At 34.0% G+C, this 13,770-nt stretch overlaps 1 protein-coding gene across 1 annotated transcript in view; it reads right to left on the bottom strand.

The window, feature by feature from the left end:
• Positions 1–13,770, bottom strand: part of CSMD3 (CUB and Sushi multiple domains 3) — a 597,171-nt gene that overhangs the window by 377,007 nt on the left and 206,394 nt on the right. Inside the window, exon 6 of the mRNA XM_066565891.1 lies at positions 7,527–7,639. Coding sequence (XP_066421988.1) covers positions 7,527–7,639 — 113 coding nt within the window. The remainder of the gene's footprint in view (positions 1–7,526; positions 7,640–13,770) is intronic.

Genomic DNA, 13,770 nt, shown 5'->3' with positions numbered 1-13,770 from the left:
GTAATTCAGTACTTTATTCTTGTCTTTTGCAGAGGAGTTGAATTACAGCATATAAAGTATTATCATTTACTCTTTTTTAAACAATAAAGAAGAGTATGCATGCAGAGCAGCAAATGAAACAGAAAGATATTATATTTTGAATGCCTCTAAAATATCAGAGTTTTTTCTTTATGGTAAATATGAAATTAAGAAGACGCATCCATTAAATCATTAAAAATGGAAAGGACAACTCTTTACTGCATCATTTAATGCTCATTTCAGAAGTAAATTGCTACCATGTCTTAATACTTAATGTTAGTTCCATTGACTTTTTTAAAGGAAATATGATGTTACTTGAAGTAAAAAAAAATGGAAATAAAATTTTAAAGTTAGATCTCTCTGGGTTCGTACACAGTATCAGAACTGACTGCCAATAGTGGTGTTATTGAAATCTAACATTGGGGGAATTCTGCAAGTCAGTTCTTTAAATTTGGAAATAGTCAACAAAATGTAACATTTTTTCTCTTCTACAACTTGATTAGAACAAAGTCAATGTCATTCTGTGCACTGTAATTGTGTGGTATATAATAGCAAATAAAAGACATCTCAAGGGTGCAAAGGTGAAAAATAATCTGTTTTGAAAATACATCTCAGTATGAGACAAAGAGGAGCTGAAAGACCTGGGAGTATGAAAATCCACTAAAAACATTTACTTATATGACAATGTATACAATTTAATCTCTTGTTATGCCTGGAGGAAAAAAAAAAAAGTACTTCTGAGAGACTCTGGTAATTTCAGTCTATGAAGAGACTCCTGCATCCATTGCAAAATCAGGTAGCCATCTGTGTTTCATTGACAAAAGAATTTCAAGATCTTAAAAGTCACAGATTCACAATTCTGATAACTAAGTATCTGTCTTTAAAAGTAAATATCTGTCATCTGTCAATATATTATCAATGAAAGCAGCAACTTATTTGCACTGGCCTATGCAGAAGATACAGCCCTTGTCAAAGTAGTAGATTCTACCAAAGCAACTCAAGCAATGCAGTCCCTTTCTTTCTCCTAGGGAATCTCAAGCCCTTGAATGTTCTGGTATTAAAAGAAACCATTTCAATTAGTGATTAGTAAATGCAAACTGAGATTAAAAACCCACATCAGTGTGCCTGTAGTTGCACTAGGCATACAAAATATTAGAATAAATGCATATCTAGTCATTGTATTCAGTGGAATGTAGTGTTTTAATTAATTTTAAAGCACACATCCAAGACAGGATATAACAGATGCCTATATGATGTTTCTTCCTTCCCATCTTCCAGTTTCTATGCCGAAATGGCATGGGGTCCTGGTTCTTGCTACAATAGAGTGAATTTTCTTCCTAGTTGCTGTTATAGTGCCATATTTTGGTTTTAGGATGAGAATAGCACACTGATGTTTTAGTTCTTGCTGAGCAATGCCCACCATGAGTCAAGGACTTTTCAGCTTCTCATGCTGCTCTGCCAGCAAGGAGGATGAGGGTGCACAAGAAGCTGAAAAGGAACACAGCTGGGAGAGCTGATCCCAACTGGCCAAAGGAATACCACATGACATCATGCTGAACAGAGGATGAGGCAACTTGTCTGGGAGGTGGCAACCACTGCTCAGGGACTGGAATTAAATTGGTTGGCAGGTGGTGAGTTGCTTTGTATCACTAGTTTTGTTTACTGTTTTATCATTATTTTCTGATGAAAATACTACTTTCCCATCATTTTCTGTCGTGTTAAATTGGCTTTATCTCAATACATGACTCTCTCCACTGTCTCGCTGGGAGGAAACAGTGTTTAGTGTTTAGGTGTCTGACATACCAAACACTCCATCTCCTGTAAGTTCTAACTTGCCAGCACCATGCAGATGACTCTTCTACTCTAGAACACCTCTACCCAACATCTACCATGTGGTCAGCTGAATCACTCTGCAACCCACACTGTCAGGATTAGCAAGGTATAGGGAAGGCTCACTTACCCATACACAATTTGAATTGGAGAAGTTTTTTAATTTCAAAATATACGTCTTGGTAACACCAAGGTGATTGGGTGGTTTCTGTGGTGCATCAGTGCACATATATACAGGCACAGTGCTTCACAGCTCTCCAGCTTTAATGGGTATGCAGACCCCTATAGGTGTCTAAACAAAAATCTTACCTATATCTCTGTTACAGCTGCTAGTCTTTCAGCAGTAGTACAGTGTAGTGGTTGTTGCAATAACTTTTGAGATAAGAAATGAATGACAAAATCCTGATTAAATTGCCTAATGTTGTGAAAAAAGTGATAAAGACAGTTTTCCCCTTCTGGCAACTCTAGCCATGATGTTCTAAGGCAGCTTAATACTATTGTTCTTTACCTGATTGGCAATTGCTTTACATTCTTTCTGAAAGCAAAACCAAGAAAAAAAAGATTAAGAAGAGCTAACTCCATAAATAATTTATGGATGAAGATACATTTCTATTCATAAACAAAATGACAGAAAGAAAAAGAAAGTAACAATAGAAAATCAAGCAGAGCAAGAAGAAACTTTTCAACATCTTTTTCTTCATATTTCATCCCTCATTTAAGGTGCTCACATTTATCCAACCTCAGCTCCACATAGTTGTCTGTAAAGTCTGAAGGAGAGTAACCATTTGCATACTTTTAAATATGAGCAAGACAACTAAATTTTATTCTGTTCTGAAATGCTCATTAATATATTTCATAGCTTCATTTGTATTTTCTTATAAGCAAATATTCTTAGTGGATGGCAAATGTGTTTGTGCACTCAATTTATATATTTGATACTATTTTGCTCAAAGTGGAAGCATGAGTTTGCACATGGCTTAAACAAAGGTAAAAAAACAAGGGAAGGAAACAAAATCAGTTAAGAAATTGATTTCCCAAGTGAAATAATAGGCAATTGTAGGGCTACTGTTGAGACTTTCCAGAGCTTAAGGAAGAATGAAGGTAGAGAGTGAGAGGAAAAGGATACTGGATCTAAAAAGATAGCAAAGTTAAAGATGCTTAACGTAATGTCTAACTATCAGAAAATGAAGATTTCTTTTTTTTTTCTGAAAGCCCTTTCTGAATTTGGGTATGCTTGATATCAAGATTGAAGTTTGTGTATGCCAGTCAGTAAGACCAGATGCTGTGAAGCTAACTTAATCCCTTCTGCCCACTTAGATATTATGGATTCATACATAAATGATGGAGTGCAAAAAGTAACCAAAAGAAAGCAGCAACCAAAAGGAACTGGAAATGGAAGAAGAAAAAGAGCACAACTAATTTTAGAAACAGCAAAAGAGGATTACTGATGCCAAGAAACAGTGAAGCAGCTGCTTCAGAAGATCCAAAGAAGCTTTTGTTCTACTTCAGCCAACAGTTTCTGACTCAAAGGGAGTTTTAACAAGGCAACAAGAAGAGAAAGCATCAAGGCAAGGAACTCTCAGTGAATAAGAAGAAGTGCTGAAACACAGATGACCAGACAACACAACCTAGGTAGGGAAATATTTTCATTCTCCTGTAATTGAAATTTCTTACTGAAATTTCTCTTCTAATCACATTGGTTATTGTTTACCAATGTATTTTAAATATTGTATAAATGAATATCTTTCATGAATAAAATTGCCTATTAAAAGAAAGTAAAACACATAACTCACGTGACTGTTTAGTTCAATGAAGCTGAGAGCTTCCCACAGTTTCATGTACCTCATCAGATTTCATTTTTTCTGTATAAGTCAATTAAAAAAAAAAACCAAAAAACTTTAAGGGCTTTAAAGGTTCCTGCCTATTTGCAAGGTCTTAAACAGAAATTTAGTAAAATATATTTAATTACATTAAAAGTGTGTTTAGAAAAAAATATGCAATACCTTAGGTTTTCTATTTTTTTGTTGCTGTGGTGTTTTTTTCCATAGGCAACTATATTTTGACTTTGCAGTGCATAACTTTTAGTCTTCTTTTTAAATGTCTAGGCCACAACAGCTTTAGGTACTACACTGAAGCTCAGCTAGGTGAGTCTGCCTTATGAAAAAGAATCTTAAAAAACAGTTTTCAAAAACTTAAGAGATCAGAAGGGAATAAAACTGTCATTGGTATAAATGCCAGGGGTTTGGTAGCAGAGGAGTATAGGGCTGAACGTATCACCTCTCCCTTCAGCAGGCACTAAGCTGTCCCACGCTGGTCACAACCGGCCACATCTGGCTCCACAATGGACCCACCACAGTACACAAGTGAGTCCATCAGTAGAATTTGTGACATCTCTATGAAGATGTATTTAAGATAAGGCAATAAACACTGAGGGAAATGAACAAGATCAGAGCATGCATGCTCCATTCCAGAGCTAGTAATGCCCTCAAAGGGCTTGCAGTCCATGGATAAGCCACACAGAAGCAGGTTCTTCCCCTAAGGTACAATGATCCATGGTCAATGCACATGAAGGCAGGAGAAATTAGTAAAAGGGAAGAAATGGCAGAAGAAAAGAGTGAGAAATGAGGAGCGCAGAAATGAACTCCTACACTTTGACCTGAACCTCCTGCACTGGCTCACATCACCAAAGAGACAATCTGTGGTCCAGTAGAGGAAGGGGAAGTGTTTGGAATGAAGTTAAGCTTTCAGAAGAGGAGAGTAAGGGTGTTTTTCATAATTTCTTTACTATTTGTCTTTGTTTTCCAACACCCAAAACAGTCATTAAAGGTTTTATAATAAGGCCATTTTTTCCAGGACAGTTGTTGATAAGTGATTTGCCACATCTTCATTCCAACCATGAAACTCACTCTTGTTCTTCCTATTTTGCCCCATTGTACTCTGAGGATGGCATGAGTGAGTGAGTGAGTGAGTGAGTGAGTGAGTGAGTGATGGTGAGAGGGCCTCATTGCTACTTAGGGTTAAACCATGATCCAAATACACCAACAAAATGTGCACTACTGAAAACAAAATCAGTAAACCAAGGGAGTGATTAGTTGAAAAGGGTACTGCAGTGCCACGCAGTGACAGACTAAAATTATGCAGTGTTCTGAAGTTCAGAATTTGAATTCCAGGTCCTTAAAAACATGTAACAATAGGCCACAGAAAATTAAACTAGAGGAAGTACTAAGAAATTAGTAAGTCTGTTTATAGTGGTAATATGTAGCAAACACTATGTTTCAGGAACTCAGAAAGAAGTTACAGTCAATCTACATCAATTAAGCAGGGGAAGGACCTAGGTTTCAACACAGTTACTACAGTGTAGCACTCTGATAAAAAAAAGCTATTGAAAGAATTAACATATTCCCTCTCAAAAGTAATGCAGAAATAAACTTCTTGAGAATGAATCAAGCCCTTGTACTACAAGACATTTTGCAATACTTTTAATATTTTTATCAATTATCTGATTTTCAGAAAACTCACGTCACAAAATAAGTGAAATTAAAGTTTAAAAATTGTCCTTACAAAAAGGCTTAAAGTTATCTCTAACTGAAAAATATAAGGTATAGTTCTCAAATAAACTGAAATATTTTGTGCTCTATATTTAATATTTATTTTCTAAATGTAGGAAGGTTTTTTAATATATCCTATCCCTAGAAGTGTTCATGGCAGAGTTTGAGCAACCTGGTCTAGTGAAAGTTTCCCTGTTCATGGCACAGGGGTTGGAACTAAATGGTCTTAAAAGTCCCTTCCAACCTAAACCATTCTATTATTCTATGATACATATTAAATTTCCTTACACTCTCTCCTTTAGTCTACCATTAACCTACCAGAAAATACATTTCTCTATTATCTGAACATGAGTTTTTCTATTTTCTACTAGCAAGGTTATTTTTTACTGGTCATATAGGCTTGAGTATGCACATTTAATTCCTTTACATGCTGATTTTTTTTTACTGCCTACATTTATTTTAGTGTAGCAAAAGACATTTTCTTCATTTGGAGTATGGTGGGCTGTTGCAGCATTTGACAACTTGCTATTTAGTCCACTTTAACACACATTCAGCAGTACCCAATTAAATATTAAATAAGCAAACCAAAATACTAAAACCACTATTATTTAATCACTACATTCTTAGGCAGTAAGGAGAAATATAAGACACACAGCATATTCAAATCTCCCACACCTACTGATTCACATGTTTTATGGGTCTTGGATAGAACACATATTTAAAAATAAACATAAGCCTGTTCTCTTTCATGGGCTATTAGCTCACATTTTTGGCAGGAATGCATGTATGTTTACCATGAGACATTGTTTGTTCTTCTTTTCTCACTAGCTCAGAAGAAATAGCTCAACAATCCAAAACACTCCAAAAATAGTTATCGCATGGTTTCTCAATTGTGGGGTAGATTTATTAGAGAGAATTCCTACTTCCTATATTTTTACAGTCCCATAAGCTAGCAACTTCTTAGTAGAGAGTGGTTTATCATACGTGGTATGAAAGATATCATGCAAAAAATGAGTCAATGTTTTCATAAATCATTATAGCAGCCCTGAAGCTACATTAAGAAAGCTTCTTTCATTTAAATTCATTCAGAATACACATTCCAGAACATCTATGAACTCAGGAAGTCCAAATAAAGATATACAATACCTGCTGAAAATAGTAATAGTTTTTTTCTGTTCTTGTTTAGAATGTGCTATCTGAGGCAATCACACAGACTTGTAAAACTTGCTATCATCAAAGATCAAATTAAAAACATTGGTCATAGGCTTTAGATAATTGCATTTTTTTGCATTACTTGACTAATTTTATCAGATTCTGGAAAACTTTATATAACTAATTTCTTTCTTTGCTAGATTTTCTATAAGAAACTGTAAAAAACATTCCTGAACTAGATCTTGGTAGGAATGTCATGATGTTTCTCATCAGATAAATGAAAAAAGCACAAAAACACAAAAGAGGTTACTGTTCCCTGAAGGTCCATTGATACACTGTGGATATTGAAAAATATTATTTACAGTATTACCTTGCACTACTGACATTTAGTTTTCATTAGCACTTCATAATTAGAATGACCTTGTTTCAAACAGTGACATTCCTAAAATTATGCTTCAGATGCTTTCCCTCTTACGCAAAATAAATGCTTGTTCATAAAAACTGTGAGTAAGAATCTTTCTGATTAATTAAACCTTTAATAATGCAAAATATTCCAAAACATAGTAAAAATTAATAGTGATTAAATGCTACTTTAGTAAACAGAAACTTACTGCTTTACAAATATGACTTATATAACTCTAGAGTCATTCCCATAATTTAATGATAAAGACACGCTCTCTGTTACTGTTCCACAGTATTTTTCAGAATATTAGGACCATTTTAAAAGCTAAGTACTTGCACAGGTTAAAGTAAAACAGGGATCTCCCATAATATTTTTTGGTAACTGAATTTAGATACACTAGATAACACACCACCCATATTCTAACAGACTGTAATTTGATATAGCAGGTTGAAAAACAAACTATATTTTTATGAGATGCTATTTTTTTAATGTAACCCTTCCCATTTCCTAAAACTTCAGGCATTATTTTTTCTAACAAATACAGCCACAATTAAAATTTATTTCTTTAAATGTACCTTGGTAGTGGGCACTAAATCCACGGTAGCGGTGATTGCTGTCTGTTACAAAATGTAGTCTGAGCCAGTTTTTGTTGCTTATAACTGGAGGAGGTATATTCATTCCAGAGAGGCTGAAATAAAACAAATAAATAAAAAAATTTAATAAAGGATCTCAATATTATCTGGAAAATTTTTATATCCAAACTAGCATTCATTGACATGCCCTCTGTGGGACTTTTTATTTATTGGCTAGTAGCATTTTAACAAGCATGCACACACAAAATTGTACATTATGCCCGACCAGTGCTAAGCCAGAAACTACACAACCATGTTATTGGTCAGGCACAGCATAGTAAAGATGGAAGTACGTGGCACTCAGACTAGAAAGAATTTGTGTCAACACAGGAGAGATAATGGGCTAGACAGAACACTGCTCTGGGCACCAGGGAAAGGTTTGTACCTTGTGACTTTCACCTTCAAGACATGGAAGAAGAGCTTAGGTTATGCAAACCACTATCTAAAATGATAAAATAGACATCTACTTTTCAAGAGTAATTAATTTTTTTTATATTTAGGGTATAAAGATAAAAGAAATATTCCATCACTTGTGTGGATTTGAAAATTAATTTTTAGATGTACAAGAAGAGTAGAGAATTCTAGTGGATTCACCCCAGCTAGCAGTCAAGCACCACACAGCTGCTCACTCCTTCCCTTCCCTGCCCCAAACAATTTTAAGGGGAGAGAACAGGAAAAGCAAAAGCAAGAAAGACACTTCAAAAGACAGTTTTGTAAGTGAAGAGTTGAGCAAAAAATGAAATGATACAAAAGAAATAACTGACCATATTCCACAAATAGATCAATCAAAATGGTCTCCAATGATTAGCAGCTGTCTCAGCACCTCTAATTTTTTATTGCTGACCATGAAGTTATATGATATGAAATATCCTTTTGGTCAATTTGGCTCTGTTTAATTTTTTTCCCTTCCCCGTATCCTATCTATGCCAAGTCTACTCACTAAGGGGAAGGAGGAGGGGGCAGAGGACGCCTTGATGCTGTGCAAGCACGGCTCAGAAGCAGCCACTACACTGTTGTGCTATCAACTCTGGTTTAGCCACAAATCCAAACTATAGCACCTTATGGGCTTCTATGAAAAAAATTAATTATGAGCCATTAGACCCAGTATACAAAATTACCTGTATTTTTTTATTGTTTTGCTTGTTTTTGTATTGTTCTGCTTGTTTTTTAGCATAATTATGGTAGCATTCATCTTGGCTGGTTCCTTAAGAAGGTCTGAATTTAACTTCTTTTTTGTTTAGTGTTTTTTTTTTCTTGTTTTTGCTACTTTATTTTTAAATGCTATATCATGTTTTAAAAAAGGAGAATAAAGTTTAGATAGAAAATTCTTCCTTTAAAGCAGTAATTCAATATACATTTCTCACCAAAACCAGAAAGATAAGTCACATCTTCAGAATGTCAACATACTTACCCATGCTCTTCCATTTAGTTAAAACACAACTCTTCCTGTAGTTAAAATAAAATACTATCCAACAAGTATGCCATTTTATGTTCAGAAATAATGGATTCCTATTTTATTTTGAGAAAAACTCTATTCATAATAAATCAATTCTGAAGTTATTTTTTTTGAGTGTAATAAAACCCCAAACCTTGCTTAAATAAATAACTAATAAGTTTGTATAGGTACTATTCTGTGGGGAAGACTTTTGAAATAATAACAGTGTAGCGGTAGTGTTCTTTTCATCTTTTCCTACTCACTTTACCTCAAAACAAAACATGTTTAAGACAACTTCCCAAATTTCTGAAACTGTAGTAGTACCTTGTTCCCTCAGGCACTGATATAAATGACATCTATTGACTGACACCATAGGCTATTAAAACTCCTTCACATACTTGCAAAAGGATGTTTTTATACTGTGGAAACATATTAACTCACATCATTCATTTCAGTTGAACAACACATAGAATCTAAGTTTTTTAAGCTTATGAAATTGACTTTCAATTTTAGATCCAAGAAACCCAGATGATGAAGTTAAAAAAAAAAACCCAACCAACCAAACAAAAAAATAGTGCTATTAGATTGCAACAGGATGTGGTATTAGATTGCAACAGAATGCACATTTCTCTGGACTAAAGTCATATGCACTAGCATATATATAAAGTGTAAGAGACAGAAGCCTACACCTTTCAAAGCCTACATCAAATATTTCTGCATTTTCCTCATGAATTTTAGAATTTAACAGATATAAAGTGGCTTTACTTGCTACACATTTCTTGTTACAGATAGAAGTGTACTTTAATTTGCAGCTTCTTTTTTGGAAGGTAGAGGTTAGGGTATCCTTTATGGTACAGCTATTTCTCTCTATAATAATATTACCTAATGATGCAAGAGGAAATAGCTCTTTTATTTAAATTCTCACTCTATAAATAATTGTTAGGCAATATAGAGACAGAGGCAACAACCTTTCACTGCTTGCATATTTTAGAATAAACCTATTACTGGAAGAGGTCTTACTGAACAATTGAAGTAAAATAAGTCTGTAAAACACATTTCCTAACCTGTATTTTGACTCATATATTCTTCCTGTAAGAAGGTTTCTTTTCAATAATCACAAAACTATGTGAAAAATAAATTGCAAGTTTATTGTCCAAGACATGAGAAAATATAACCCTAGACATTTAAATATGTTCACAGTAAAATATTAATTTTGTTTCTAAAATAGCTAAAAATCTAGCTTATCTATCAAATCAGCTATTTACTAATATATGCATCCTTACATCTATGCTGACCTCTAATTAAATTCACAGTTCCTACAATCCAATTTTTACAGTTCATGGGTTCTATGGGATTCTTCCCAGAAAGTAGATTTGCAAACTGACAGAATTTATTCTGTTGATATAACTGTCCCTTTTCTCATGTCAATTTATCTTCTCAGCAAATTATAAAGCTGGTCACCATAATAATAATACTTTGGCAGCTCAACCTACTTCTCCGTCAGTTACATTCCAAGCGTAGTTATGCTGCATCATCTACAATATTTTCCTAAAGTTCAAAGTAAAACACCATATCTTCCATAAAGGAAACACAGCTGTCTCATGTTCTTTTGTAATTCAAAAGATGTAGCTCCCTCTCAAGCTGCACAGAATCCTGCATAGTAAATTTCAGTCAACAGAGAGTAGGCTGCCCTTCTGCAGATGTCTTTCATAAACCCTTAGAAATGTTCATGGAGAATCTTGGCTGTGAACCAGAGATTTAAAGTATCCTACCACTATGTGCAGTCAACAGCATTGACTGTTATCTACTGCAAAATGTATTTGAAAAAGGAAGTGCTTTCTGGAACAATGCACCTTTGTTGCTAAACAAGAGACTAATAGAAGTGTAAAATGCCAGTGAAGTTCCCATCTATGCACTTAATTTGTGTGCAAACCACAGTTTACAGAAGAAATAAGGGACTAACAGTTTTGAGAATCAAAATTTCATTCTTGCACTTCATTACAACAATATGCCTCTACTCCCTTCCTTTGTACACTTTTTAGGTAGTAATTAAAAAAAGAAATCACCTGTTTTGTGCTAATTCTGATCCAGTGAAGTCAATTAGTATTTTATTTGCCCTCAGAATTCTAACACATAATTCTCACCTTAAGTAGAAAAATGGAATTCAGGGTTGATGTGTTTTCTTTTTTTAGTAGCATAGTGCACATTCTCTATTTCTTCCAGAAAAGGAACAGTAAACATTTATTTTCACATTTGAAATGTATACTGTCAGATAGCTATAATCTTGACAAGTAATTTAAACATTCCCTTCTTGCTCATGTACCAGACTTTAGCTTTAATTTCTAAAAGTCATCTAAAACGACAGCTCTTACAAACATATTGTCACTGATTGTCACAATTGTCAATACACTGATTATTATGATGTAATACAGGCCTTAATTTAGTCATTCAATATGTCCAAAAATATTTCAAAGAGAAAAAAGTTTTGCTTTTCTTTAAAAAAATATACAGCAAACTTTTCCCAAAACTTCTTAATTAAGCATATAGTTTCTACATTTCCTCATATCCCAGATTCACAGAAATTGAATTAATTTAAAAAATGGCTGATACCACTCTTATAAACAGTGCTGAAACCCTTTCTAATTCTACCAAAGCCTTAGGCTAACAAAGACTTAAATCTAAGCATGGCTAAGTGCATACATAGATCTCATTGCTCATTTTATATGCACTACAAAATCCTAAGTGCTTGTTTTGATGCAAACTGCAGCTGTGTGCATTCTTTCTTATTGGTATTATTTGCATGTTTAAATAAAACCACTGTATATAAAGCTTTGATTAAAAAAGGGCAAATTATCACACGTTTTCATAAGGCCTATGCATGTTCATATATGTGCTATTGGGGCTTAATGATTACACAGCATAATGCAATGAAAGAGAGAGTAGCCACCTGTCCCTTGAAAGGAGAGGAAAGACTTACTCAATGACCTGATTGATGACCTCTCTGGTTTGGTTAAATTATGCTTAAATTAGGCAGTGCTTTTATTAAATGTAAATTTGAAGTAGCAACATCTTACAGCTTATTGTGTCTCCTGCATTTGTATGCAACATATACTCATTACCAAAGACTTCTGGGACCCTTTCTTTTGTTCTTCATGACTGCCTTGACCCCATAAAGAAACACCTCACATAACAAGATTCATAATAAGCATCTTTTGCAAAGGATCCACCACACAGCGCAGATTTAAGGGCACAAGATTAAAACTCAGGTCTCTCATTTAATAAATCCATATCTGTTTAAAACAAGTAGTTGCACACTAGAGAAGCAAAGCTGATTTCAACTCAATATTTAATATATTACTCGATCTGAAAGATCCTGAATGATTTAATGATTAAGTTAACATATCCCTCCTGTTGCACCAACTCAGTTTGTATGATGTTTACACTGAAGTTCAGACTCTAACCTAACTTATCTCTTTGGTCAAGCACTAAAAGAGTAAGTATGTTGTAGGACTAGGCATATCAATATATTTTTTTTATGTTTTCAATTTCACTGATAAGTTTAATGGGTCCTAATGGCATTCATTATAGATGTGAGTGTCTGTTGCATGACAGCTTTGGTTACTGGCCTTTTTTTTTTCCTGGAAATGTTCTATCCAAATTATATTAAATCATTTCAGAGCAAGGACATGGCTCTGACCTATATTGTCAAAAAGCAAAGAAAGCTCCACCAACTTATGTTTCTTACAAAATCTATTGCTGCTAAGCTGATAACTCAGGATTTAAATCTTTTTGAAGATATCACATAAATATTAAATGCTAATAGGCATTTTCTCTTGTCTTTGGATAACAACAAAGGTCAACAAAATGGATAATTGCCTGTAAATTTTGCTTCTGTGAAGAATTTACAACATAAAGTAAGTATTTTAAGAGCTGTGGTTTCCCTAGAATTTTAATTGTAGCTTACATTTATGCAGTACTAACATTTATAATATTAGTATATCTGTATTTCAGAAAAAGACTAAATGAGACATCTCTGTGACAGAAGCTACAGAACTTTAATGTAAGTTGAGTTTTTCATTTAATTGTATACATGAAACTCAAACTGCTGGTGGGTTGCATCAGGGCTGCTTTTGTGTGTGCAGTCAGTACACTCAAGTCATTAATTCCCTGCATGATTAAGGAATTGTCCGTCTTGTGAGATAGACTGGCTTCAGAAAAGAGACTAATTTGAAAGGTAATTACAATATTAAAATAAGCAGTTTCCCAGATGAGACTTCAAATGATGAAAAGAAAAATAACACATGAAGAGAAATATGAACTTGGAAATAAAGCAAACATATATATAAAAGAAACAAAAGAAGAAGAGGATTAAGTTATTCTTCTGCATAGCCATAGTCTAATGTCCAGTCATAATAAACGACAGAACAATCATTCCAACGAGAAATTAAACGGTCATAATTTAGTATTTAAAGAGGAAAGAAAAAAAAAGTCCCTTCCTAAAACAAGTCCATTCTCAATGGTAAATATTCATTAGAAAAGTAAAGGTAAAATGCCCAAAAGAAGAGAGCCTAAAATCTACCACTCTAATAGAATTTTGAGGGCAATATATAACCCAGGTTTTAAGTGGTTATGAAGTTATTAAAATAGCTAATTCTTATGCTCAGTTCCTGTAATATTTATAGCTGGACTGATCATTCATGTATCAGGGAATGTGGACACCCACAGGTTTGATATTATATTAATTGTTGTTTC

This window comes from Molothrus aeneus, chromosome 1 (genome assembly GCF_037042795.1).
Source record: "Molothrus aeneus isolate 106 chromosome 1, BPBGC_Maene_1.0, whole genome shotgun sequence".
In the NCBI taxonomy this organism is placed as follows: Eukaryota; Metazoa; Chordata; class Aves; order Passeriformes; family Icteridae; genus Molothrus; species Molothrus aeneus.
Note: the sequence above shows the minus strand (reverse complement) of the source record. Positions and strands in the feature narration are given on the sequence as shown.